This window comes from Delphinus delphis, chromosome 16 (assembly GCF_949987515.2).
Source record: "Delphinus delphis chromosome 16, mDelDel1.2, whole genome shotgun sequence".
NCBI classification, from domain to species: domain Eukaryota; kingdom Metazoa; phylum Chordata; class Mammalia; order Artiodactyla; family Delphinidae; genus Delphinus; species Delphinus delphis.
The window spans coordinates 77,557,700-77,584,785 of NC_082698.1; the positions used below are offsets into that span (position 1 = coordinate 77,557,700).

Genomic DNA, 27,086 nt, shown 5'->3' on the forward strand with positions numbered 1-27,086 from the left:
GCTGTTTCTCCAAGCCTTATACTTGAACAAGGCCAAATTCATCCTGATTCTGTTTCATATCCATTTTTCCCTACTTCAACATGTGTTGCCATTTTCCCTTTGCACATCTCAACTTCCGTTCCTCCTGATTTCCTGACTCATTCATGGCTCAATTTACTCTCAGATAAGGACTCTGGGGGAATTATCTGCCATTACTACTTCACACAAAATGAGTTTATACCGTTATCTCATTACTACTACTGGACTTTTGTTTCTTTAATTCAAAAGGATGCATCACTGCCGTATGGATAAATTACAGTACAAAACTACCAACTTTCCATTTCCCTCTTCCTCCTACTTTTCATGTTCTCTGTAGAAGCTCCCTTCCCTAGATAATCTGTTTCGATTTATACACACCATACCACAGAAAAACAAAGTAACAGTGACTTACTGAAAGAGCCCCTATTAAAAGATTTCGTGCCAACAGGTGGCTTGGAGACTCACCTCCAGGGCCTCTCTCCTCTTCTGAGTGAGCGTTCCCAGCCTGTCCCACTGGTCACAGATTTTCTGGCACCGATCATTGATGTTCACAGCATCGTGATAGTCCAGTTCACTATCAGAAGGGAAAATAAAGATTGACTTTCCCAGATGACGTGAAGAAAAGTGGACATGGGCTCAAAATAAACAGATGATAATTTAAAAAAAAAAAAAAGATCTGATGGGGAACTGGCAGGATATTTCAGGGTTTTGTTCATCATCACCATCACAAACATGACCACTATTCCCTTACATCATGAGAAGAATTAGTAAAACTCTTGGTGGTCAGCAGATTTCTAAACAGAGAGAAACGCTGTCTTCTCGACACTGTAGGCTAACTCTATTCTCCCTTTGTTTTCTTGGCCAGGCCTCCGGAGTGCATTATTTTTAAGTGGTGATGTACCTGTAAATGAAGCCAAGTATCTGACCTGGAGGACAGTCCCACGGGCTATGCTGAAGCCACGGGGATGGGAACATCAAATGAGTCATGCGGGAGGGAGGGAGGGAGGGAGGGATCAGCTTGCACCCCTTCGTGTCCTCGGCTGCCCTCAAAGGGCACAGGGCTGGATGGGGCACCACGTCCAGAAGGGGCACTGGGCCGCTGAGCCTGGCAGGACAGAGTCCTTCCTCTTCTGACAAAGATTCCAACTCATCTTATGCCATTCGTGTGACAGCAGGAACAAAATGATTTCTCACTCCGTAGTCCCTCTTCCTCTCCAGCCCCGTCTGTACATCCTAACGGGATCTTGGTGACGTGAAGTAACTTGAACTTACCATTCAAGCAGATTCTCGACTAGATGGTTAACCTGTTATCTCTGGGGGTAAAAAGTTTGAATCCTGGACAAAATGTAATCACCCTTTTAGTTAAGATGAAAGCAAGACTCAGGGAGGTTTAAAGACATCTTCAGGAGACTTCTCCTTCAAAAATGGTCCAAGGTGAGGCTTTTAGGAAACTCCCTCCTATCCATCCAAATCCATTTCCCTGAAGCTTAAGTTTATTTCTTCTTCCAACTCTAAATGAAGGCAATGGTTGTTTATTACTTGTTTTTTTCTCTTAAGTGATATTAGCTTGTCCTTATTGAATGTTACTGTTTCTTTTACTGAATAAAGAAGATGCATACAGTTGTGATCTGAGTGTCATTTCAGTGGGTAAGAAGCTCCCTATCACCTAATGAAAGCCTGTCCAGTTCTTAAGAGCAGCTTTCTACATACACACATTTCACTAATTGAGATGGATTGAGATTCTGTGCTTATTATTATAACCAGGTAACCAAAACCAACCAAAATACACCAGCAATGTGCACAGCCTTGAATACAAAGTGAAAAGGCCATGGCCCTTCAAAATGCAACTATTAAAGAACAGAAAGATTTCAAAAACAAAAACCTAGGAACCGTCTACTGATACACAATGGAGACATCAACGCTAATCTCTCCGTGGTTATCTTTAGGGTGTACATTTTTCCCTCTTCTCTAATTCATACGTACTAGCTCTATACCTACTTGCTTTCAAGAACTTAGGGTTTGCATAACTGTGCATACTATTTTTATTTTTTTTAATTTTTTTAAAATAAATTTATTTATTTATTTTTTGCTGTGTTGGGTCTTCGTTGCTGCACGCGGGCTTTCTATAGTTGCAGTGAGCGGAGGCCACTCTTCGTTGTGGTGAGCAGGCTTCTCATTACGGTGGTTCCTCTTATTGCAAAGCACGGGCTCTAGGCGCGCAGGCTTCAGTAGTTGCGGCACGCAGGCTCAGTAGTTGTGGCTCACGGGCTCTAGAGTGCAGGCTCAGTAGCTGTGGTGCACAGGCTTAGTTGCTCTGCGGCATGTGGGATCTTCCCTGACCAGGGCTCAAACCCGTGTCCCCTGCATTGGCAGGCGGATTTTTAACCACTGCGCTACCAGGGAAGCCCTGTTTTTATTTTTTTTACTTTAAGAACTGCACAAACATGTTTGTTATTTTAGAAAAGGTAAAAAGGAAAGGGAGACTAATAACAGTAAGATGAGCACATCTTTAAATTCTGTGGTTCCTCTCTCGACTGTGTAAAGAAATACGCATTGAAGATAACCGAGAATAATAATAATATAAAATTATTACTTAAATTTTAAGGGCAACACTTAAAACCATTCCAAATTACTTCTGGGAGCTATGACAGAGCATTCAATTGCTTGAGTTTCTCCCCCTTATTTTATTTGTAATTGTTAACAAGCAGCCAAACAGCCAACATGCAAGAAGCATGAGAAATAAGAGTGAGGCCACAAACACAGCGAACAAATTAGATATGAAGACCACAAACAATTAAGAATATATTTAGGCAAGGCCAAATAGGAAGACACTCTTAAAAGAGGCCATCTCTGTTAATTAAGGCATTTGCTCTGGTTAAGAATGAGCAACATGGGGGTCTTAAAATGTAACATATCATGATAAACATGTATTATTGGTTGTTTAAAGTTATCATTATGTGACAGGCTCTAAAAATTGTGCAAATATATCCGTGGTTATAATGAGAGAGAAGTAGGGAATGAAATTCTGTATTTATCAAAAAGAAGCAAGGGTCTTAAAAAAAAAAAAAGCAAAAAAAAAGCTTAGAAACACTGCAGGGAGGCCCCTCTCCCAGAGGATGGCCACAGCCAGAGGCAGCACCACCTGGACCAGCAGGACCTACAACTCCCACTGGGTAAACCAGCCTGGGCTCAACCTCATGCTAGCTCCTCCCACAAAATAAAAAGCATGAAAAAGAAATGGCACTTATTTGACAACAAAGAAAAGTGGGGCCTTAATGTTTCTTCTTTCAGAGGTGTCTTGTTTTTGGTTTCTGGGCGGGCAATGTGGTCCCGTCTCCTGCACCCAGGCCTGGGTAGGGCCACCTTTGCGAGCCGTGCTCTGTCCTGTTACTTGTTTCTCATTCTCTTGGATACGAAGCTGCCTGTGCTGGGGCTGGGGGTGCTGCCCAATGGGAGGACACAGGGATGCTACCACAATCAAAGCACCAGAGAGGAAGTCAGTGCATCTCTTTATATATTAAAAAAAGGGCTTCCCTGGTGGCGCAGTGGTTAAGAACCTGCCTGTCAATGCAGGGGACACGGGTTCGAGCCCTGGTCAGGGAAGATCCCACATGCTGCAGGGCACCTAAGCCCGTGCGCCACAACTACTGAGCCCGCGCTCTAGAGCCCGTGAGCCACAACTACTGAGCCCATGCGCCGTAACTACTGAAGCCCACGCGCCTAGAGCCCATGCTCTGCAACAAGAGAAACCACTGCAATGAGCAGCCCACACACTGCAACCAAGAGTAGCCCCCACTTGCTGCAACTAGAGAAAGCCCGTGCCCGCGTGCAGAACAAAGGCCCAACGCAGCCAAAAATAAACAAATAAAATAAATAAATTTATTTTAAAAAAAGGACCTTTTTTTTTTTAGACTCCACGTATAAGTGATATCACATGATATCTGTCTTTCTCTGTCTGGCTTACTTCACTTCTTCACTTAGTATGATGATCTCCAGGTCCACCCATGTTCCTGCAAATGGCGTTATTTCACTCTTTGTTATGGCTGTAGTGTTCCACTGTATATATGTACCACATCTTCTTTATCCATTCGTCTGTCAATGGACATCTGTCAATGGACATTTAGGTTGCTTCCATGTCTTGGCTACTGTAAATAGTGCTGCTATGAACACAGGGGTACATGTATCTTTTTGAATTTTAGTTTTCTCCAGAAATATGCCCAGGGATTGCAGGATCATATGGCAACTCTATTTTTAGTTTTTTAAGGAACCTCCGTACTGTTCTCCATAGTGGCTGCACCAATTTACATTCCCACCAACAGTGTAGGAGGGTTCCCTTTTCTCCACACCCTCTCCAGCATTTATTATTTGTAGACGTTTTGATGATGGCCATTTTGACTGGTATGAGTTAGTACCTCATTGTAGTTTTGATTTGCATTTCTTGAATAATTAGCAATGTTGAGCATCTTTTCATGTGCCTGTTGGCCATCTGTATGTCTTCTTTGGAGAACTGTCTATTTAGATCTTCTGCCCATTTTTTGATTGGGTTGTCAACAAGGACCTACTGTATAGCACAGAGAACTATACTCAGTATTTTGTAATGACCTAGAAGGGAAAAGAATCTGAAAAAGAATAGATATATATATGTATAACTGAATCACTTTGCTGTACATCTGAAACTATCAAACACAACACTGTAAATCAACTATATTTCAATTAAAACAAAAAACAGGACCAATCCCATCACAGGGTCCTCTGGCTTGGTTCTATGGATACATCTAAGACAGGACAGGAAAGGCAAGCTCCCCTGCCCCTCTCTGGGAATGCCCGGGGAAGCTCTCCACCGAGTCCTCGCTTGGACCCAGGGCTCAATGTCAGCACTGGCACCCACACAGAGCACGTACTTGAGCTCCTGCGCGATGGCCGCGATCTGCTCCACGCGGTCCTGGTGCGCCGCCAGGTCGCTCTCGAATGCCTCGTGCTTCCGCAGCAGAGCCCGGACTTCGGTCAGAGACGCCGACTCGTAATCCTTCTGCAGCAAGATCTGCTCTTTGCCTGCAATGGTTGTAGCAAGGGAATGTGAGTGCTGTCACACTTCAGCCTCTATGCAAAGTACTGGGTGATTCCATAGAACCAAGAGGAGGAAAGAAGGACAGCCCCGAGAGGCACGGGCCACATTTCAACTGGAATTCAGGCTGTCACTCTGCTAAGGCCCCGAGTCCCTCTGTGTTCTGAAAGCTCGTGTCTACAAATACAGCGCGGAAAGCGCGCTGAGCACTTTCTAAATAACAAGTCTGTGATAAACCTAAGAAACAAGTATCTGACTTTCCCGTGAGATGCTCAGTTAAGTTAGTAATTATTAGCTCACAGAAATTACCTGGAATTATTAGGTAAAACACTTGTACTCTATTTGTCTGCCCATGGGCTCAACCTTTACTCCAATTCTTTTTGTTTGAAAGCTTTATTCTTTTAATGTGGTTAAATGCAGCTTGTGATTTTTTTTTTTTTTTTTTGGCGGTACGCTGGCCTCTCACTGCTGTGGCCTCTCCCGTTGCGGAGCACAGGCTCCGGACGCGCAGGCTCAGCGGCCACGGCTCACGGGCCCAGCCGCTCCACGGCATGCGGGATCTTCCCGGACCGGGGCACGAACCCGTGTCCCCTGCAACGGCAGGCGGACTCTCAACCACTGTGCCACCAGGGAAGCCCCCACCTTGTGATTTTTTATGTAATAACATTAGAAAAATTTCTCTCCGAAACTCCACCTATTTCCCCACAAATACTTCCTAAGTTAAGCAACTGCTGTGGTTATAACTGGACCCATTTTTATTCCCTGGTTGATGACCTTTAAGAATTTAATTCCACAAAGCTAGACATGGAAAGCAAATGTTCACATGTTTAACGACAACACAGCACTTACCATCTGCCAGATACCAATTTTACTACTTTATAAATACAAACTCATTAAGTCTTCATCAAAACCCTGTGAGGGAGGTATGGTTGTTATTCCACTTTGGAGAGGACGCTGAGGCCCTGAGAGGTGAGAATGCATCCAAGGCCCACAGCTGGGAAGTATCAACTGCACGTCTGTGCCTGTGACCGTCTCGCTGAGCAACGCCAACAATCAAGCAGCAAGAAAGCAAAAGGGACCCAAGGGATGAGGGGAACCTCCCTGCCCTCTCTCGAAATAGATTACCATGCAATGAGGTGAATGTTTTGTTCTTTAACCTCAGCAAACAGCAGAGCCAAAAAAATCATGACCATAGTATCACGGCCATGGAAACGGGTATGTCTGCAAGGCCTGAAAGGAGTAGATGAATCTAAGTGAAACAAAGGAGTTAAGACTATAGAAAATCACACCTCGTGTTCTTCCTTTCCAAGCAGATTTTCTAAGTGGGCAATTATGTTGCTTTGCGGCACTTAATAAACCTTCTATCAGCAGAAGCTAGTGTCTGGGCCAGGGCTGTCTGACCCGCAGTTAGGGAATAAACAGATGCTTGTGGAATTAGATAGAAGAAAGCGGGGGAGTCAGGAGGAGGCGGATACCTATGCAGGTAAGTGTGGGAAGAACGCATTGTGAGCCCTGTTTTATAAAAACATCCATCTTCATACTCACCTCCATTTTTTTTCTTTTTTTTGGCCATGCCACGCTGCTTGCGGGATCTTAGTTTCCCAACCAGGGATTGAACCCGGGCCACGGCAGTGAAAGCGCCGAGTGCTAACCACTGGACCACCAGGGAATTCCCCACACCCACCTCTTGAAGAACCGCAGTACCTGGGACAGCACACGAGAGAGGGGCGGGGGCAGCTGCCCACAGGGTCACAGGCGCCAGGGACAGTGGTCACTGCACATGGGGCTCTGTCCATAGCTCAGGCCCGATTCTCCAGGAGCCCCACCGCATCCTGTGGACTCACCGTAGGCCCAGGTTTCGTGCGTGGACGCCTTCTGCCGGAACTTCTCTGCCAGGTGCTCCACGCGCTCCAGCCTCCGGATCTCATTCAGCAGCCATTCCTCGTAGCCCTTCTCCGCCTGCTCCAGCCGCTGCCAGGCGCCCGCGATGTCCTGGGATGGGTGGGGACCGGCGAAGGCGCGTCCGTTACGCCCTGGCCTCCTGGGCCTCTCTACGAATCCCCTCCACCACGTCCAACAGTGTTTTCCTTTATGTCTTGTCTTTTCCTCACCCCTGTGCCTCCACACCCACCCCAAATAGCCATTCAAATGTTTTGGCTTCTAAACATCTTCATTACCACTGCACCCTTTTAGGACTAAGATCACGGTTCTCATCGGCGAAAATTTAACCTGATGCTTCTCCGGATGTGGACAAAGGCTAACGGGGCTTTAATTTTCTGGCTACGAGAAGACGAAGCCTCACAGTGACTCAGCCCAAAACGACTCTGACTCAGCGACTGGGTTCAGTCAGCCATTAACTGTCTCCCCGGCATCACGCACGTGCCAGGCACAGTGAGAGCCTTGGATATAAGAGTGAACAACAGCACCTGTAAAGTTCCCTGGGCCCCTGTGCAGCTTTCATGATTGTTGGGGGAGAAAGACATTAAATAAGGCGTTCAACAACAAGTGTAATTCCTATTTCCGATAGCGATACACTCTGAAGGAAAAACAAATCACGGTCAAGTGATGCTGGTGAGAGCACGGTCGGGGCAGTTCCTTTAGGCGGGTTACTGAGAAGAGACCCCTCTGAGGAGGTGGCATTGGAGCCCAGACCTCACTCATGGAAAAGCCAGGTATGTGATGAAGTGGGGGACGAGCTAAAGGCCCGAGGACGGGGTGCGCTCCACGTAGGGGAAGGACCACAGCAGGCGCAGCGGCCGCACAGTGGGTGAGGGGTAGAGCAGCCAGAGACATGGTCAGCAGGGTGGCCGTGGGGTCAGACCACATCGGATCCCAGATAAGGAATCTGGATCTTATTCTAAGTATTTCGGGAAGTCACTGGAGGGTTCTGAGAAGAAAGGAGACACGCTCTGATTTATATTTTAAAAAGATGACGGCAGCTGCTACGTAGAGAATGCATTTTAGGGGAAAAAGAACAAGAAAAGCAAGTGAGAGGGTTACTGCAAGGTTGAAGGAGAGACACTGGTGGCTTAGCATAGGCGACAGCAGCTGAAGGGCTGCTCAGACTTGAAGATATAATCTGGACGCAGAGCCAGTGGCACTGGCTGAGGAACCAGGTACAAGAAAGGGACGGACTAGGAGGATCAGTGATGACACCTGGGGTTGGGGCTTTAGTAACTTAGGGGATGGTGATGCTATTTACTAAGACAGAGATCACTGCAGGAGGACTCTTGGATGTTAGGTTTTGAGACATCCAAGCGGCTCTATGAACCTGGAACTGGGGGGGAAATCAGAGCTGAAGATGTAAAATTTGGGAGGTGTTGCCATTACAGCTGGTAGTTAAAGCCACGGGCCTGGATGAGGTCACCTGCAGGTATCAAGACAGAGAAGAAGGTCAGCATCCCTGTACCCACAAACCATCCACCTACATACAGCCCAAGGACAGGAGGAGGCAAAGCTGTGAACAGCGACGGGAAGGACTCGGTGGTCAGGTGGGAGGAACTCAGCTAAGTTCAAGGGTGGAAGGAGTTTCAAGAAGGCGGCCATAGTTACAGCTACGGCGAATATGAAAATAAAAGTGACCACTAGGGGGCTTCCCTGGTGGCGCAGTGGTTGAGAGTCCGCCTGCGGATGCAGGAGACATGGGTTCATGCCCCGGTCCGGGAACATTCCACATGCCGAAAGAGCGGCTGGGTCCGTGAGCCATGGCCGCTGAGCCTGCACGTCCGGAGCCTCTGCTCTGCAACGGGAGAGGCCACAACAGTGAGAGGCCCGCGTACCGCAAAAAAAAAAAAAGTGACCACTAGGTTGTCAACACGAACGCCGTTGACTTTGAACAGAACAGTCTGTCTTAGGGTGGACGGAAGCCGGATTACTTACTGCAGGTTGAAGAGTAAAAGACATAAAGGAACGGGAAGTGACCAAAAACCAGTACCATAAAGAACTCTCTCTAGATGTCCTGCCACAAAGGGGAGACGAGAAACAGGACAGGTGCTGCAGGGAGGTGTGGAGTCATAGGAGGTTTTCATTTTCGTCTGGCAGATGCTAGAGCGCTTCCTATGCGGATGTGAAAGCTTCAGCAGAGCGGGGGAAACTGATGATGCAAAGAGGGATGTAAATATGGGACTGAGGCCTGGAGAAGGTGAATCGGGGAGATGGTAACAGGAGGGAACAGAGGGCCTGTGATCTAGATGCTGGTCCACCTAGAGGCGGGGAGGAGAGGAAGGGGACCGTCATCATTAGGTGTTTGTCAGAGGCCTGTTCTGCGTGAGGCACCAAGAGCAGTGAGGGTCAAGAACTGCATGACGGCAGGGGGAAAAGTATCCAGAAGGAAGTGGTCACAGGGCCAGAATTACAGTCAGTGCCTCTTCTCAGTGGCCCATCAGAGGAAGGACTTTGGGAAAAGAAAAAAGAAAAGGGGGGGCTGCCCCCGGGGCCAGGGGGCTACTCACCGACACCATCTTGCCCTCGGAGGGCATGAAGGCCGGCCGGTTGCTGATCCGCAGCTTGGTCTGCAGGGTGTTGAAGTTGATCTCCAGCTGGCACTTCTCCTGCACCTTGGGAGGCTTGTGCTTCCGGCGGTAATCCCGAAAGTCCTCCAGCTTCTTCTGCATGGCCTGCATGGTCTTCTCAGGGGTCCGGTTCTCTAGCCAGGGGATCGTGCGCTGAATCCATTCCAAAAGCTGTTCCCAAAACACACGCACACAAAAAAACTGCTGACAACACCAGCAAACTGCCCATCCCCCCCCCCCCCCGGATAAAAAACAGAGGCACCGAACGATTGGGAATGGATTGACTGAATGCTCCCAAGATTACAGAAGTCTGACTGGAAGGAGGGCATAAATACAAACTTCTGTGCCCTCCCAGGGCCACTCACCATCGCCCCAATGACACCACGCACAGGTCGAAAATTCAGAGTCAGCACGAGTCATGTTTTACAAAAATGGGACATTTACAGGAAACTCGGGGACCAGACATTAGCAGACAAATGCTGGATGGAGCTTTCAAATGAGAAAACAAAAACCTCACGTGGTGGAACATGGTGGAATAAAATCAGGAAAGAACTGGGTTTAACTCAAAATGTATTCCTGGTTTAAATCAGCTCAAATCTAACGGGTCTACTTACGAGATGAAAGTATCGTAAATCTGAGACTGACTCAATGCCAAAGTATATTTTATTTTAATAGCTAGCTTTCAAGGAAATCCACAGGATGAAAGTGAAAATGGCAGTGACTCCAAGGATGAAGTACGCCCCCTTCTCTTGAATTACTACCAAGGCCTTACAAAGGCCCTGCATAGTCTGTCTGAGGAGTATAAATGAAGGACCAAGTAAGAAAAGAAAGGCTATCATCACTGAGGAGCATCTGTCCTTCGGTCCTGGTCATACTTCAACCCTGATGTCGATCACTGGCATTAAACAATGTTGCCAAATGGAATTCTCCCATAGCAGCAGGAAACATAAACAGTATCATTAGCTTGGACTAATATACACCACTACTTGGGAAGACTGATTCCCAGTGTCCTGATGCTTTGCACAGTACAGACCAAGTATCAGCCAAAGTAAGTCAGAGCAAACATTATTGGGTCTCTGACATTGTCACTGTGATTGAGTTCAATCCAGAGAGAAGGTGGCTATGGACCTCACTCAGATCCTGCTTAGTTAAGATTTATACTATAATAAGAACAAAAAGAAAAGCAACATGGAAAGTGCTATTCTAACTGAGAAATCTAGCTGAAGAGCTGTAGAAAGGCATCCTGGAAACTCATGCTCAAATGTCTCGGACGGAGGGCTCTGCCTCTCCCGAGGTTCCCTCTAGGTATTTAAATACACACACAAGGCTGAGCCTTGTCTCACTGGCATGTTCCTTAGATGCTGAGTCACCGCGTGGAGCTGGGATTCTGAATACAGAGCTCACCCTACGTGATGTCAGTAGCCGACGAAGCAGGAAAAAAACAAGGAACACAATGTCATCTAGGGGAGCCCGACCCCGGAGGTGCAGAGCTGAGGATGGAATCACATTCTACATTTTGTAACATGCAAACTACCTCTGTGCCTTGCAATGCCTGGAAAGACCAGCAGCACTACCTTTGTGCCCGTAATTAAGCAAGATGAACAACCCCTGAGAGCGAATGTACTTTCCTACTTTTATTCTGTCTGAGATGAAAAATGCAAAAAACAAAAAAAACCCCAACACTGACAATCCGTGTTCACCCTCTGTGCCTCACCCTCAGGGTGGGGATGGACAGGACTGCGGGGACCCGTTTCCTTTACCTCACTTGCTAGCCTCTCATATTCTTCCATCAGCCTCTCATTCTCTTGATTCACAGCAAGAACCTTACATATCCTGTTAGCCGCTGTCTCGGCCTGTAAAACACAATAGGTAAACAGGACGGCTCTGTCGACAGGGACGTGCATACACAAGGTGGAAGGTGGCAGGGCAGGGGGTGACCAGGGAGGCAGCATGTGCTGTAAGTGGTGCAGGTTCTGGGTTCGGGTGGGGTAAGCCTGAGGGCACAGCTCGTTCACACTATGGGTCATTTCACACCTTTGGGACCGTTTTCACACAGACTTACATGGCAGGCTGAATATACTGTAGGGAGTAACAGGGAAATAGCATTAGTCGCAAACACGAGCTTTGTGAAACATCAAGCAAGTTAGTAACAGAAACTGATGGGCTGAGGAAACAATGGTCCCTGGGCGTCCACCTGAGCCCCCTGCCAACCTCACAACTACAGGGAGAGAACTCTCTGAGTTACATTAGCCTTTGGAAATCAAAGCAGACAGGACTGGATCCTGAATGTATACCTGTCATTGCACTGAGTTCACGAGGGCCTCTACGTATTCATTCCTGAAATGAATACATCGAATGTGCTAGATGGGATCCTTCCACGGGGCAGAACCTGCTTTAATACTTTGTTTAACCCATGTGAGTAGCTGTTGAGGTATCAATAATTCCCGATCATTGTTTTGTGGGGAGCTTGAGGCCGGGAGGGGCCAAGTGCCTTAAACCGTGACCATGAGATCCGTCCGGCTTCCGGGCCTGCAGCCTGGCCCCCAGCCTTGCCTCTGAAGCCCTAGTAGGGGCCGATTTCCAGTTATCATTGTTTGCTGGTGATGGTCTTTTTTTTTTTTTTTTTTTGGCCCCACCAGGCGGCTTGTAGAATCTTAGTTCCCCGACCAGGGGTCGAACCCGCAACCCCTGCAGAGGAAGCGTGGAGTCCTAACCACTGGACCTCCAGGGAAGTCCCCCAGTGATGGTCTTAAAGAGGTCACAGAAATGACACATACTCTGTCCAACCCCATCTCTCAGGACTCTGCAAGTAGAGACAGGGGGAGGGACAGGAAGCAGAAACAGGGAAACGTGGGAAAGCAGAGGGACATCCACCCATGATGTCCCTCAGGCTGTTTATCTTAAGGAGTATAAATTTTTTTGAGGTTTTAACACTGTTAGACTTTCACTATTTCAGTTAAATTAAGATTCATCTCGCAAGATGCTTGAACACGTCACTGAACAGTGAAGGCAATCTCCAGGTGGAGAACGGGACAGGGGCCCTGGAAAGGCGTTCACTTCTCCTCGTCCAAGTCCCCCTTCACCGCTCAATCAGTGTGGCTCAATTTTCATGGCCCTTGTTTTTTCCTGAAGCACAAATGTTTCCCACCATTGATTAATGAGATAAGAGCAATATCTTAGAAAGACAGAGAGCTAAGAACACTTCAGAACCGTCTAAGGGTAAAGCTGTTAACTAAAAAAGCATTCGCAGTTTGGAATTTGCCATATTAGGTCATCACAAGCCACTTAGAAAGAGTCCAAGGTAAGACGTGAAGTGCACGCACACACACCCAGGTATGCACGCGCACGCCCACACAACTAAAACCGATGCACAAGGGCAGCACGGCAACCGGACGGACGAGGGTTAAATACCTGCTCCGCGCCCGCGAAAGCATGGTAGAAGCAGGAAACGTATGTCATGATAGCTCTTTCATCGGGTTTGGGAGTGTTCACAATGTCTGAGGGAGGGAAAAATAACACAGAAAACAGACACATGCACAGATGAAGAGCAGAAACCAGGGTGAACAAAGGGAAGAACGAACTGGTTTACACTTGACTTTCTGTGTTCCTCGGGCCCACAACCCTGACCCGCAGGAAGCCTGTACAGAACTGACACACTCGTGAACAGAATGCTTTCAACCAGCACGTTTTTTTGTTTTCACATCATCAAACCAAGGGCTCCCCTCCTCCCCTACCCTGGATGGCTTTTTTTTTAAAGTGTAGGCGAGGCATTCCTATGGGAACCCGTGGGCTGCCTGTGAGAGCTGGTGACCACTTCCTAAGGACCCGGGCGGCCCCGTCTTCCTGTCTTTTGACTGGATCAGGTCATCTGCCACTTTGGCTGTGAGGAAGGCGTGTCCCTCTGCAAGATGCGGGGACACACGCAGACCTCTCTGGCCCCATCTCGGATGCCACACCCCGCCCCCACCCTCATAATCCTTGGCTTTCTGCTCCATGCACGGCCCTGGCTTGTGTGGGGATGAAGTTCATTGAAGATGGCATGTTTCCTAATCCTTCTATACATACTTGCCATGCCATTGCTAGAAGCTACCCAGAGTAACAAAGCACCTAAAGAGGAGGGTCTACACGGCTTGTACTTATTAACTATGACTCTTGCCACTATTTGTATGAGCTGCTGAGACAGCTACCAGGAAGAGAGAAAACAGAACCACGGGAACACACACCCTTCCTTCCTCACCTTGGCCTCACCCCAGTTTGGGCTGAATTATGTTCTAACTTCAGATTCAGTTCAGTCACTGGACAGAATGCAGTTAAAAAGGTGCCGCGTAATTCCCTAAGGTGAAACCCAGTCATTGGGTTTCGAGAGGATATTGATAGAAAGGATGTGGGGATGTGGAACAGCATGGAATCTTCTGGAAACCAAAGATGAATGGCATACTACTGCATGGACAGGAAGTAAGTTTCAAAGAAAACTGGACTGAAAAAGACAAACGACTGCCTCCTCAGAACCAGACGGGGTCTCCTTACTCAGAGGAGTCGGTGGGGGGAAAAGAGAAAAACAATTGAAGAAAACTCAAGACACAGAGGTAAAGGATGAGTGATGACTTGTGTTCTACCTCCTCACCTTCTGTGCACCAGCAAAAGCATGATAGTAACAGGAGACATAAGTCATTACGACTCTTCGGGTCTGGCGGTGTATACTAAATCTGTGTGGAAAAAAGGTTAACTGCTCGGATGTTCCGAGAGCAGCAGGCTCCTGCTAAGGGCTGCCTCAGAGAGGCCAAGGTCATGAATCTTCCCGCAGCAGCCCCACACACTTGTGTTGCTCAAACTTTGGCTCAAATCAAAGCAGTCACATTTGCAAAGTCATTACTCTGTGTGCACTTCTAAGAACCACCAAAGAGAAGGGCACAGCCAGCTCAGAAGAGCCCTAAACTAGCAAGGAAGTCACATCCATGGCCGAGTTGGACCTCCAGAATTCCGCAGAGTGCACACAACAGCACTTACGCTCTCTGGACAGATGGAGGGCCCAGGGGTCAGCAAAGGTCCTTCCTGCAAGTCCACACAGAACACGGGCACCCACAAATCTACAACCAGTACTCACCAGAGGGAGGAAAATAGAGAAACAGTTTTCATAACCTTTTAAAAAGCATGCAAGGGGGCTTCCCTGGTGGTGCAGTGGTTGAGAGTCCGCCTACCGATGCAGGGGACACGGGTTCGTGCCCCAGTCCGGGAAGCTCTCACATGCCGCGGAGCGGCTGGGCCCGTGAGCCATGGCCGCTGAGCCTGCGTGTCCGGAGCCTGTGCTCCGCAACGGGAGAGGCCACAGCAGTGAGAGGCCCCGCATACCGCAAAAAAAAAAAAAGAAAAAGAAAAAAAAAGCATGCAAGGTAGTTAAGATGAGGAAGAGTTTCACCAGTTTTCACTACAGGTTTATGGGTGAGCAGCCCAATTAGCCACTTCAAAATCCCCATTTAGGATTCAGAGACTATCACAAATGCCAGGAAGTAAGGTCAACCGCAGCAGGCGGTGGAGAGGCAAGGATTCGCCAAAGGGATTGAGTGATCTGAGGGGAGGAGATCAGTATAAGACGTTACAGTAAAAGAGCAGGAGAAGTAAGAACACATTCATAGGAAGCTGTGGGGAAGGTAAGTCCGGGTGCAGGTGGCAAAGATGCAAAGGGTAATTAACAAATGGGGGGCTGATCTACTGGGGAGTTGGTTATACCACAGCTCGCCCCTCACCCAAGTCAGTCAAGTTCATAACTCTTTCACCAGAAGACTCTTACAGAAATTGCTCTGCAAAGAAAATAATATCGTATGCAAGCATTTTTCTGAGCCATTAAAAAGGAAAGAAAAAGAAAAGTAATAAGAGACTAGGATGTGTCACAAGGGAGCAAGAAATGAATAGAGTGCTAACGCATCCCATCCACTCAGAGGATAGGCAGAACACACGCCCAGACCAGGACTCAGAGACTAAGGGAAACCCAGGAACAAGAGGATGGTCAGCCTCCCAGGGTAATAACGACAGCAATCCTGAGCTCACCCTCAACTGTAGGAAATCAGGGAGGCATCAATGGACAGAGAGATGAATTTACTAAATGTCGCCTGTTTTCTCCTGTCTTCAGTATCCTAGCTGTTGACTCAAGTGGTAAACTCTGGGTAGTTATTTATCGAATGGAAAGGTCAAAGGACAGAGCAGAGCACCCAAATGCAAACTTAGCGTAGAGAGGACAGACAAGAAGGAAAAGGTATTTTCCTATGTGGCAACTTCACTGTTTTATTGTCTTTCTCCCTCTAAAGAGTTTCTGAAAAAAGTAGATTCTGAAGAGCATATTCAAGTGTGGTTAACACCCCATAATACAGGTGTTTGATAAAATGGCTAAATTAACAAATGGGCAAAATTAGAATCCTAATTGACAGACTACTGTCTCAGGTGCACTGTGTCCCTCAAAATGATAGGTGGAGTCCTACCTCCTGGTACCTGTGAATGGGACCTTATTCGGAAGTAGGTCTTTGCAGACGTGATCAAGTTAAGATGAGGTTGTGCTGGAATGAGGTGTGGCCTTAATCCATGATGACTGGTGTCCTCATAAGTAGCGGGAAAAAGACACAGAGACAGATGCAGAGGGAAGATGACCATGTAAAGACAGAGTCAGAGACTGGAGTGATGCTACCATGAGCCAAAGAACACCTGGGGCTTCTAGAAGCTGGAAGAAGCAAGGAAAGGTCCTTCTCTACAGACTTCGGAGGGAGCATGGCCCTGCCAACACCCTGATTTCAGAGTTACAGCCTACAGAACTACAAGAGAATAAACTTCTGTTGTTTCAAAAGCCACCTACTTTGTGGTGACTTGGTACAGCAGCCATGATGCAGTCACCAAAAATAGGGAGGAACAGAAGACTGACAACTGACTAGAATCAAGGTCTTTGCTTTTCCCCAACATGCTAATTAGCAGAAGCAAGGAACAAGAAGCAAGAATAATAAGATTAACAACGAGCACAGTAATATAAGTCCTTGAGGGCCGGGCCCTGCCTTATACATCACATTATCTCCTGCAGCATCTCCAGGGTCTTATACATAGTAGGTGCTCGGTAAGCGTCTGCTAAGTGAGAGGTACTCATGCATAAGTGAAACGAAGGGATGGTCTCCACGTATCTGTGCTTTAAATGCTGTGCCAGGGCGAAACTCCCATGAACTCATCTCAGATAAAGGGCACAAGAGGTACTGAAACTAGTCTCCAGCATGAGGGCCGCTAAAGCTGCAAAATATTGAGAGGTTCTAGCTCTACCAAAACTAAATTTAATTTGGACAAATTAAAAATGAAACATGACAGTTTGAGAGGCACATGATGAATGACCGCTCCATAGTCTAGATTGAGATTCTATGACTTCCAGTTGGAAGGAAGCATGTTTTTCCTTGTGGAGTCTTAAAGAACAAGGAGATTTATTTGTTAAATTTCTATGTGGTTTAAAAAGAAAAAATGTTGTTAAAATAAAAACAGGAAGCTTTCCATTGAAAATCACACACCAAAGCATTCTGTTTCTTTGCCAAAGCTGAACCTTTTACCCAACCCTTTCATTGTAGTTTTGCTGGCTTGGTTTTGAGCAGGATTCTAGAAAATAATTTTGAGCAAAAGCTACATACGAAATTCTCTAATATTCACGAGGCCAATGACAGAAACTTCTTAGGAATCCTAAGTCCTTCAGATGTAACCTGGCTATAACGTTTACAGGTCTTTATGTGTGGTCGTAACATAGGGAGGCAACAGATTTTCTGTAAGCCAAAAAACACAATTTTCATCTCACCTTCAGCATCCAACATTTTGGGAATATCCAGGTGCTTCTCTGCAATTTCCATGGCCAAGTTGATATTTCCTATTGGGTCATCCTGCATGGAAAACAGCACAACCAGCTTTTTAGCATATTTTTTTGAACAGGACTTACGACTGTTTTTTATATACCTCATTCTGGGGAGGAAACTTTCCCATCCACACATAACCATAATAGGATAAGATCTTCCTTCTTATATTTTCCCAAACATTTCAAACATTTAGAGAAATATCAAAAATGACATGAGAATCACCCAATCCATGCACACTCCAACTTCATAAAACGTGAGCAAAAGGTTGAAGAGAACAGATACTGTGCAGCTAGAAGGAAAGTTGTGAGGTATTTTCTCATGGATGGAAAAACACCTGGATACCTCAGCGCTGAGCTTCAACTCTGGGTAACAAAAATCTAGATGATTCCAAAAGGAAGCATGAAACATACATTTTCCACATCTGGAAGGTGATCATGGAGAATATTTAGTACCACACTAACTTTGTTTATTTCTGTTTTAAATATAAGAAAACACGCTGCTTTCAGCATGTTTAGGTGAAACTTTTAGGTCACTAAAGAATATTACAAGATGGCTACAAAGAGCAAAAGTTAGGTTTCTAGGATGTTAAAGACCACAAGAAATGAAAGAAACTTAACGTTATAAAAGAAAATTGTGAAGAAATTTTTGTTCGTCCGATTGCGTTTGTCTTCCACGGTAAAGCTGGTTAAATATATATGTAACGTAACAAAATACATTGAACCAGAGGTGTGTAAATGAAATACTGAAAAATTAAAAGAGGTATTTAACATTTCCTGTTTTAATCTTCTAAAGAGATTAAGTATTGTGAATCTGAAATGGGATGGGGGTATGTAAGACAGAAAAATCAAAATGAAAAGTAGTGTTAGTACAGGGATGACTGTAATGAATTTTAACATCAAAGCCATTTAAACATTTCAGAAACTGCAATGATTTGCAATAAGCACAATCATTTTAATACAGTGAAACATCTAAAACATAGAGGCTTCAAAAACATTCGGTGCTCAAGGAAGAAACCAAAGCAAGCTTCCTGGCCTCTCAGAGTTTACTATCATTTCAGGCAAAATGTTTCTTCAATTCCATATTATTTTAACAAAGCATATAATCATTTCACTAAAAGCAGCCATATAATAAGGTGAGTCTTACCTGTATATTTTAGCAAATGTTTAGAAAACCAAATAGCTGAGTACAAGTTTCTTTTTGTTCTTAATATATAAGAAAATTTTCAGCATTAAAAACAGAGTAATGATTCTGAGTCTTTGTGAAAGCTATCTCACTTACACTGTAACTTAGATAAAATGTAGCAATTAAGTGTTTTCTTGGCTCAGCTACCGGTATGTGACCCTGGGAAGATTAAAGAATTCCTCCCTTCTTCATCTGTAAAACTGGGATAATTAGTACCTCCTTTCTAGATGCATGATATTATATAGTTTACTGTACATTTTGAAGATTGAATGACTGTGTATGTATAACATATATAAAATATATGTATTAATATTAACATACATATATGTATATAAAACGTTAATATATGTAATATCCACATATGTAACACACATTAATACATATATATAATAAACATATATACTTATTTATTAACAGTGTCTAATCTAGAGCTATAGAAGTATTCACTGCTATGGTTAATTATTATCATTTTTCCACCCATCACAGGTGGCCAATTACCCCATCTGTTGACCTTTTGTAATAGAAACTGACCATTATAAACTGCTAATAAAATGTGGTCTATCTAGTATAGTCCCTTCATTCTGCAAATGAGATAAAGAGTAACTGAAAAAAATATACACCGTCTCTATGTTTGAAACGTTTCAAAATAACTCAGGGATGAGAATATATGCTTGGGGAAGTCAAGCAACTCTGGCTGCCCCGTTCCCTTAGGCAACCTTCCATTCGTGTACGGCAGCTCTCATCTTCAGGATACAAGTACATTTTTCATGTGCTATCCTGTCGTCAGTGGAGAGAGGCCAGGGGAAGGGTGGTGAGCACGTGACAACTGCAAAGGTGGCAAAAGCCAGGACACTCTTCCTACTACCCCCTGTGCCACACGGGGAGGGCAGCATGCAGCAGGACCGGATTCCACACCAAACACAGCGACACGAGGTGCATGGCCAAGGAAGCACACCAGCAACCAGAGGAAATGTGCCCCACTACTCCTGGCAGGAATGGTCATGGGGCGGGCAACACTTTCCATCTTAAGTCTTTACACGGCATTATTGCTAGGACAGATGGACTGTCCACCACAAGATTTAGAAGGGGCCAGGATTTCTTTTCTCCATCACAGATCACATGTGCAAACTACTTTTAAAGAAAGAATGTGCAGACTATTTGAAACTTAAGCACAATACAGCTTAAGCTTAAAGGGAGAATGAAAGTTTCCTCAGCTGAAAACATACGTTCCCTAAGTTGAATTTTCTGAAAAGAGAGAGGAAAAAAAAAAATCCCCCAAACTTCTTTTCTAAGGGTGCAACTCATACTTCGTATCAATAGCAAGATAAGCATCCCTTGTGTGAGAAACAAGTTGATCAACTCTAAGTAAATACGTCAGCAACTAAATCCTTCAGAAAAAGGAATTTAAAAAGAAGGTTTGGGGTATTTGAACCTTTCTCCCCCCAGCCTGCCCGCCCTGCAGCAAAACAGACACTTCACTTCTCATATTTACAACCTGGGAAGGTAAAGTCTCTGAGAAACATGTGTAAAAGCTGTCGTAGGAGATCAGGCCAAATCAACAAACATATCGTAATGTGGGCAGAAAGGTGACTTGGCTTTGGGTCTTGTCCCGCCCTAATTATAACAGGTGAGTATTTTCCCGCCACCCTTCCTGTTTTCATCCCGTGCCAGGCTAGCTGGGAGGGCATGCTGGCAGCAGCCTAGGTGTTGGTGCGAGTTCAATGCCAATGGGCTCACTTCCAGGACGACATGCTGGGGGCAGGGCAGACACAGCATGCCGGGCCCCGCAAATGACCTTGTTCAGCTTTGAGTAGTCAATGAGGTCGGGCCGGTGTCTGTGGATGAGTGCACAGAGTCCAAGGCCGTCTTTCCAGCTGCACGACGGTCACGGTCGGGAGGAACAGGAACACGGGTTAATGGACAGGCAGCAGCAAGGGGTTGACCTTGGTCAGACGTTGGCCTGAAATCTTGGACCTGGGGCCCCAGGTACCTCCCTCCCTCCCCCACCCAGTGACACCCTGGCCCCTTCCCTGGACTCTCGCCTCCCTCCCAGGGTCTGCCACCCCCCTACCAGTCTCCTTTCCATCTACAGCTTCAGGCCCAGCCTTGCTGGGGACTCCCCCTAACCTCCCCGCACCCCCACCGTGTCCTGCCCTGGTCCCTGCTGTGCTGGGAGAACTAGCAGGGACTGGAGGGAAGATGCCCCCTACTGTCCCCCACCTCCCTCAGTGCCCAGCAGGCCCGGCTTTCTCCTCTCTTCTCCAAGTCTCCATTCTAGACCTGACCCCCAGAGTCTGCCCAACAGACAGACACAAGGACATCCACCCAGAAATGCCCAGGACACACTTTCCTCCAAGAGCACACTCCTTAGTATACTCAGTACTCCCCGGTTCTCCTCTATCTTTCTTCATAAGGTTCCTTTTTGTTTTGGATTTCTTCTTTTAAAGGCAAAGATGTGTAAGCAGCTGAGGGACTTAGCAGGGAGGGTTTGGATTTCCAGTCTGTCTGCCCAGAGACACCAGCGCTCACTGTTCCCAGACACCCCCAGGCTACGAGCTCCCAAGTGATGAGCGGCGGGTTCACTGAAGGCCAGGAGCCTGTGCCTCCAAGGGTCTGGGAAGAAGGAGGCCCCTGGGGCCACACTGTCGAAGGGCTCGGGCCCATCTTGGGCCAGAAGAAGAAAAGCAAGAAGGTGAGTGGGAGGCCAGGCTCGGCCCTGAGACATTCTGCCCAGCAGGTCCCACACCCCGATGGCATGTGACGTACGAACAGGAAGCCTCCTCCTCACCTGTGTGCACTCAGGGAGTGGCTCAGGGCCTAATAATACTTATCTACCTACATTACCTCCCCAGGCTGTCCTGGTAGCTCGTTCATATCCTTCATTTCTTTTTTTTTTTTTTTTACGGTACGCGGGCCTCTCGCTGTCGTGGCCTCTCCCGTTGAGGAGCACAGGCTCCGGACGCGCAGGTTCAGCGGCCATGGCTCACGGGCCCAGCCGCTCCGCGGCATGTGGGATCATCCCGGACCGGGGCACAAACCCGCGTCCCCTGCATCGGCAGGCGGACTCTCAACCACTGTGCCACCAGGGAAGCCCCATATCCTTCATTTCTTTTCTCTGATCTATGGGGGCCAGGGACCCATTTATATTCACGGGTAACCCACCACACAGAGGGAGAAAATATAAACACCTGACAAAAGATCTGCGCGAGAAAAAGACTGAAGCAAGGGACAATATCATGCTCTGAGGTTATAACTGGATTTCCTTCATCCAGTTCCCTACGGTTTTTCAAACATGATTTGCCTACTTCTCTCCAATCCCAGCCTACAAAGCTGACTGATGAAGCATCTTTTGGGCACGACAGAGAGGAGGGATGGGGTGGAGCTCGTATGTAGGATACGCAGACCCTGCTATGGTGTCTCCTTGTCACTGAGAATCCATCCCTGCCGCATCCCTGCATGATACTCACTTATAAACAGTGCCAGCCTCCCAAACCTTAATCCAACGTTTTCCCCTGAGAGACCCTAAACATCAATCATTCTAGAGCCTGAGCTCTACTACATACAGAAAACGCGTGTCAGACAGGAGGAGACACGGGAGTAAATAAACATTGTTCTCCCTGCCAACCCGATTCCAAAGAGAATACCAGGACCCCAGGGCCCTGGTTGCGCACCTGGTGTGGAAGTTCTGAATGTTCACATTTCTATAAGGAGCGGTCTTCCTTTGACACCAAAGCAGCAGACCTTCTTTGGCAGAGGTTTCTGTAATGACAGCCAAGAAAAAGTGTCCACAGGGAAACACTCACCCTCACTGCTCACTCACCCAACTTCTAGTCACTTGCTAAAGAGACCTCCCAGGGGGCCAACACCAAAGGCAACCTCTCTTCTCCAGTCTCTGCAAGAGGATGGACTGGAACCCTGCTCCCAGGGACTGACTTCTGAGGCCACTTGAAGGGACTTGAAAAGGACAGTGCAGGAGCTACAGCAAGTTATGACACGATGAATACAAAACTGGACTTCAGGGTTACTGCTAACGTACCTTTCGGATGAAAATTTGTTTTAATGTGCATAATTTATGACCTAACTATCCTGTCATTTATCTCAATTATAATTTATATTCTTAGGTAACTGGAATTCACAGAGGCCACTGTGTCTGAAATGTATTCCCTTACCCACTGATTTTAAAACACTTGAAGGCTTTTATTGGCAAATTCCAAGTTTGGCCACTTGGGTTCTGACCAAGTTAAGAAAGCAACCACCCCTGTGGCAGCCATGAAGACGTGCTGCTCAGATGTCCTGCTGCAGGGAACACAGGACAGAACTGATGTCCCAGCTACCACACTCTGAATCCTCCCCTGCATTCCGCAGAGGCCACACTTCTTCGGGGCTACTCCAGCCACAGACTGAGTGAGGGAGGGGCACCAGAGCTGGGCCATTTCTGCCACACATGGGACTCCTCTGAGAGCAACTGAGGCTGAAGAACTCCCCATTGGCCCGCTGACCCTGTCTGAGGACCACTTTGCAGAATGAGATTCTTCTTTCTCAAGCTCTTCCTTCCCCAGCACGGGTGTCAGCCAGGCGCTATGCCTGAAGGGGCTCTGCCATCTCCTGCTTCTCCCCACCCTTATCCTCCACAGGCATTTCCCCCAACAAATCTCTTGCATTTCTGCTATGGATGGAATGTCTGTGTCCCCCGAAAATTCATAGACTGAAGCCCTAACCCCCAATGTGATGATATTTAGATATGGAGCCTTTGGGAGGTAATTAGGGTTAGACGAGGTTGTGAGGGTGGGGCCCTCATGATGGAATTAGTGCCCTTATAAGAAGAGACAGCAGAGTGCTTGCTCAATCTCTCTCTCTCTCCCTCTCCCTCTCCCTCTCTCTCTCTTCCCTCCACTCTCCTTCTCCCTTCCCTTTCTTTCTCTGCCGTGTGAGGACACAGAGAAAAGGCAGCCATCTACAAGCCAAGAAGAGCCCTCACCAGAGACTAACTATGCTGGCACCCTGATCTTGATCTTCCAGGCTCCAGAACTGTGAGAAAATTAATTTCTGTTGTTTAAGCTACCCAGTCTATGGTATTTTGTATGGCAGCCTGAACAGACTAAGACAACTTCTAACACCATCTTGGCACTTGCTTGTTAGAGGACCCAAAGTTTTATACATCCAAACAGCTCCTCAAAGCCACTTACATAACTGGGCTTCTGCTTGTATTTACATCTTAACAATTTAGAAAGCTCCTATGAACATGTGGACTGCTAACCAACATTGGGACCTGGCCTTCCATTTCAGTAAGAGCTTAAGTTGATTTTTTCAAATCAAAGTAAGTATTCTGTAATTATTTATCTAAATTCTCCATTTCTAGTTCAGATTTTGCTTTGACCCATAACCCATATGAAATACCCCCCCCGCCCCTCGCAAACTTCCACATGCTCTAAGAATAATTTGAATGATTCCTGATCATGTCTCTTATCTACCAAATTCCTGTTAAGGAAAACGACTGAAAGTTCTAAGACTTTATTAAAATATTAACTGGTATAGATATCGAAATATGGAACTCCATACCCAGCTGTTCTGTTATACACACAACTGCCTGCCTTTGGGGTCCTGGCGAATGGAATTAGTAAGAAAAAGTATAACAGGAGAAAATAATCCAAACTTTTTTATAAAGTTTAAATGGCACTTAGATTAGAAAAGTAAACAGAGGTAAAGTAGATCAATACAAGCTTACAACTGCCACTTAAGCTTAGATTTATAAGTCATTGAGTTTCACTTAATTTCTTTCTGAATACGTCTGAACACTCTTATGCTATGAATGTTGAACAAAGTTTTTTCCTTATTGAATTGGCTACTCTAACAAAGCTGACTCTCTCCCACCCCAAGTCCATTCTGAGGCATTCAGCAAAAGGTTACAAGCCTGTGCCACATAGTACATGACTGTGTTACCTCCGCCCTGCCCCCGCAGGTGTAGGTTAAACCTGAGAAGTCCACACACAGAACCCTGATGGTGGGTATAAAAAGCATGTCATAAATAGGTGATGTCATTGGTTATTCCATCATGAAAAACCATAGGATGCCCCATCTACTTGGGCATCTCTGCACTGCCCTCACCAACAGGTATGTCAATCTCTCATTTCCCTTCTTCGAAGAGGTCCATCATTCTGTTGACGGAGACTGGCTCCTCAAAGAATTCAGTTTAATAACAAGGTCATTTTCCTACATAATATACATCATCAAAATAAATTAGACAATTTTTCTGTAGATTTACAGAAATTAAGTGAGGTTGTTAAGAAATGACCCCACAGAAGTAAAACAAATAAAAATATAAGTTAGCAAACTAACTTCATCTGCTGTGTGGGACACTGGAAGACTTCTGCTTGAAGAGATTTAAGCACCTTGTCAGTGATATCACACTTTTGAATGTTTATTTCTTAGTCTTTTGAAAAGCAGATTAGTATATCTTTCTATCATAATGTTTTATGAAATACTATGCTTTAATTATCTTATCTTGGGCACATAAATAATAAATTGGGGAACCTCTAATGGATCACACCATTCATAGTTACATTTGAAATAGAATTAAGTTTTCAATTAGTATTATCACAATTTGAAATCTGTAACCAATCAGAAGAAAACCTGAGGTCAAGCTCACCTCTGTAGTATTTGTGGGAAAAGGATTTGCTAGTGTAGCAAATGCAGTGGTATGAACAAGATTTTTAAAAAATAATATTTGTTCTATCAAGTGGGCTCAACTGCTTAAATATTTAAATGCCGAAGTATATAAAACTGATTAAATGATTACAAACTATTCTTTTTTAATAAAGCAGGAACTTTTAAAAAGCAGATTATTATTTTCACTAGCATGAAAGAAATGTACTTTAATAAGAGTACATTGTATGAAAGTTTTCAAATTCAGACGCTTCATAAATTCGAGCTGGCTGTTATTTCTGAGCCTGAATTCTTGAGGTTTTAATATCATTATATCTTAGTTTGATTTTTAGAGGGCATAAGTAAATTCCTGGACAGAATTATGAACCACGCTCCCAGCCCTGACCATTCGGGTGCGTGGTTGCCTTCTAGGTGACAAAGTTAGAGGAGACTGCCTGGTTGGATAAGTCAGGCCACCCTTAAGTACATTCTTTTTTTCTTTTTTTCATATTTATTTATTTATTTGGCTGTGCTGGGTCTTAGTTGTGGCATGCGAACTCTTAGTTGCGGCATGCGAGCTCTTAGTTGCAGCGTGCATGTAGGATCTAGTTCCCTGACCAGGGAACGAACCCAGGCCCCCTGCATTGGGAGCGCAGAGTCTTAACCACTGTGCCACCAGGGAAGTCCTAACTATGTTCTGCAGCTATACCTTTTGTGATTTGAGTGCTAAATAGGCCAAGTTCTAATTTTAAGAATGTCAATTTGACACTTTTGACAGTGCTGAATTCATCAAAATATTTTGGAGTGCAGTGGGCGTAAAAGACTGAAGATCTGCATCTTCAGTGGCAGTGCTGAGGATTAGGGTTATGTTACAATGATGGAACAGTTATTGGGCCAATGACACAATGACAATAGATATTTTGTTTATAAAAAGGGGGGGAGGGAGAGAGGGAGGGGAGAGAGAGAAAAAAGAAAGAACAAATGAACAAACTCAGATTTCAATCGATTATCTTTCAGCACTTGAAGGAAAGCGATTCAAGTGTTTCAAGATCTAAGTCTAAAGAACTGTTATAGTCGTGAACCTACTAGTATAATAAGCAATAAAGAAGCTCAAAAAACGCTCATTTTAAAAAGCGACTTCTGTTCTGAACATGTACTCATCTTTTCCAAAATGATTCCAACCCCATGAATGAAACAGCATTGCTGGGGTCTTTTTCTCATACAAATAGAAAATTTGTGAAAACCCAAGTCGCGTATCTTTCATTCAATCCTGTCAGTGATTGTTCAATTTTACAAAAGCCTATCCAAACTCAACTTCATCAGCTCAATTTATAAATTACGCTAAGTATCTTAATACGATCAGGTTTTTAACCCGGTCCTTTACCTTCAACGGAAATATCCTGAATAGCAAAGCGCAGGATGATGGTCCAGATCATACCCAGCGTCATCTTCACGTTGCCGTCGACAATTTCTTTAGGTAAGAAGAAACAGCAACAAATGAGGGTAAAGATAACATAATCAGCACATAAAGTTTTCCTGTAAGTTATGAGTCTCCTGTAAAGTTTTGACTTCAGAGCTACTGGAAGATATACATATGCAAAGACCAGTTTCTGTTTGTGTAAGTGTCGCAGCGTGCCTAGTTATAAATGTGGTATTCATAACCAAATGTCTACAGTTTAAATGAGTTATGAGTTAATGATGAACACAAAGCTTGCATATGCAAAGTCACTGAAAACAACCCAGGGGTTTCCAAGGTTTACAGACTAGATGAGCCAAGGTTCTAAATAATCAAACAGAGAGAACACT

At 45.6% G+C, this 27,086-nt stretch overlaps 1 protein-coding gene across 1 annotated transcript in view; it reads right to left on the reverse strand.

Moving 5' to 3' along the window:
• ACTN2 (actinin alpha 2) overlaps positions 1-27,086 on the reverse strand; it is a 77,225-nt gene that overhangs the window by 13,720 nt on the left and 36,419 nt on the right. Inside the window, exons 4-13 of the mRNA XM_060035008.1 lie at positions 26,665-26,751; positions 22,310-22,397; positions 20,434-20,512; positions 17,402-17,483; positions 13,006-13,091; positions 11,355-11,447; positions 9,535-9,765; positions 6,928-7,075; positions 4,920-5,070; positions 484-592 (exon numbers count right to left, since the gene is read on the reverse strand). Coding sequence (XP_059890991.1) covers positions 484-592; positions 4,920-5,070; positions 6,928-7,075; positions 9,535-9,765; positions 11,355-11,447; positions 13,006-13,091; positions 17,402-17,483; positions 20,434-20,512; positions 22,310-22,397; positions 26,665-26,751 — 1,154 coding nt within the window. The remainder of the gene's footprint in view (positions 1-483; positions 593-4,919; positions 5,071-6,927; positions 7,076-9,534; positions 9,766-11,354; positions 11,448-13,005; positions 13,092-17,401; positions 17,484-20,433; positions 20,513-22,309; positions 22,398-26,664; positions 26,752-27,086) is intronic.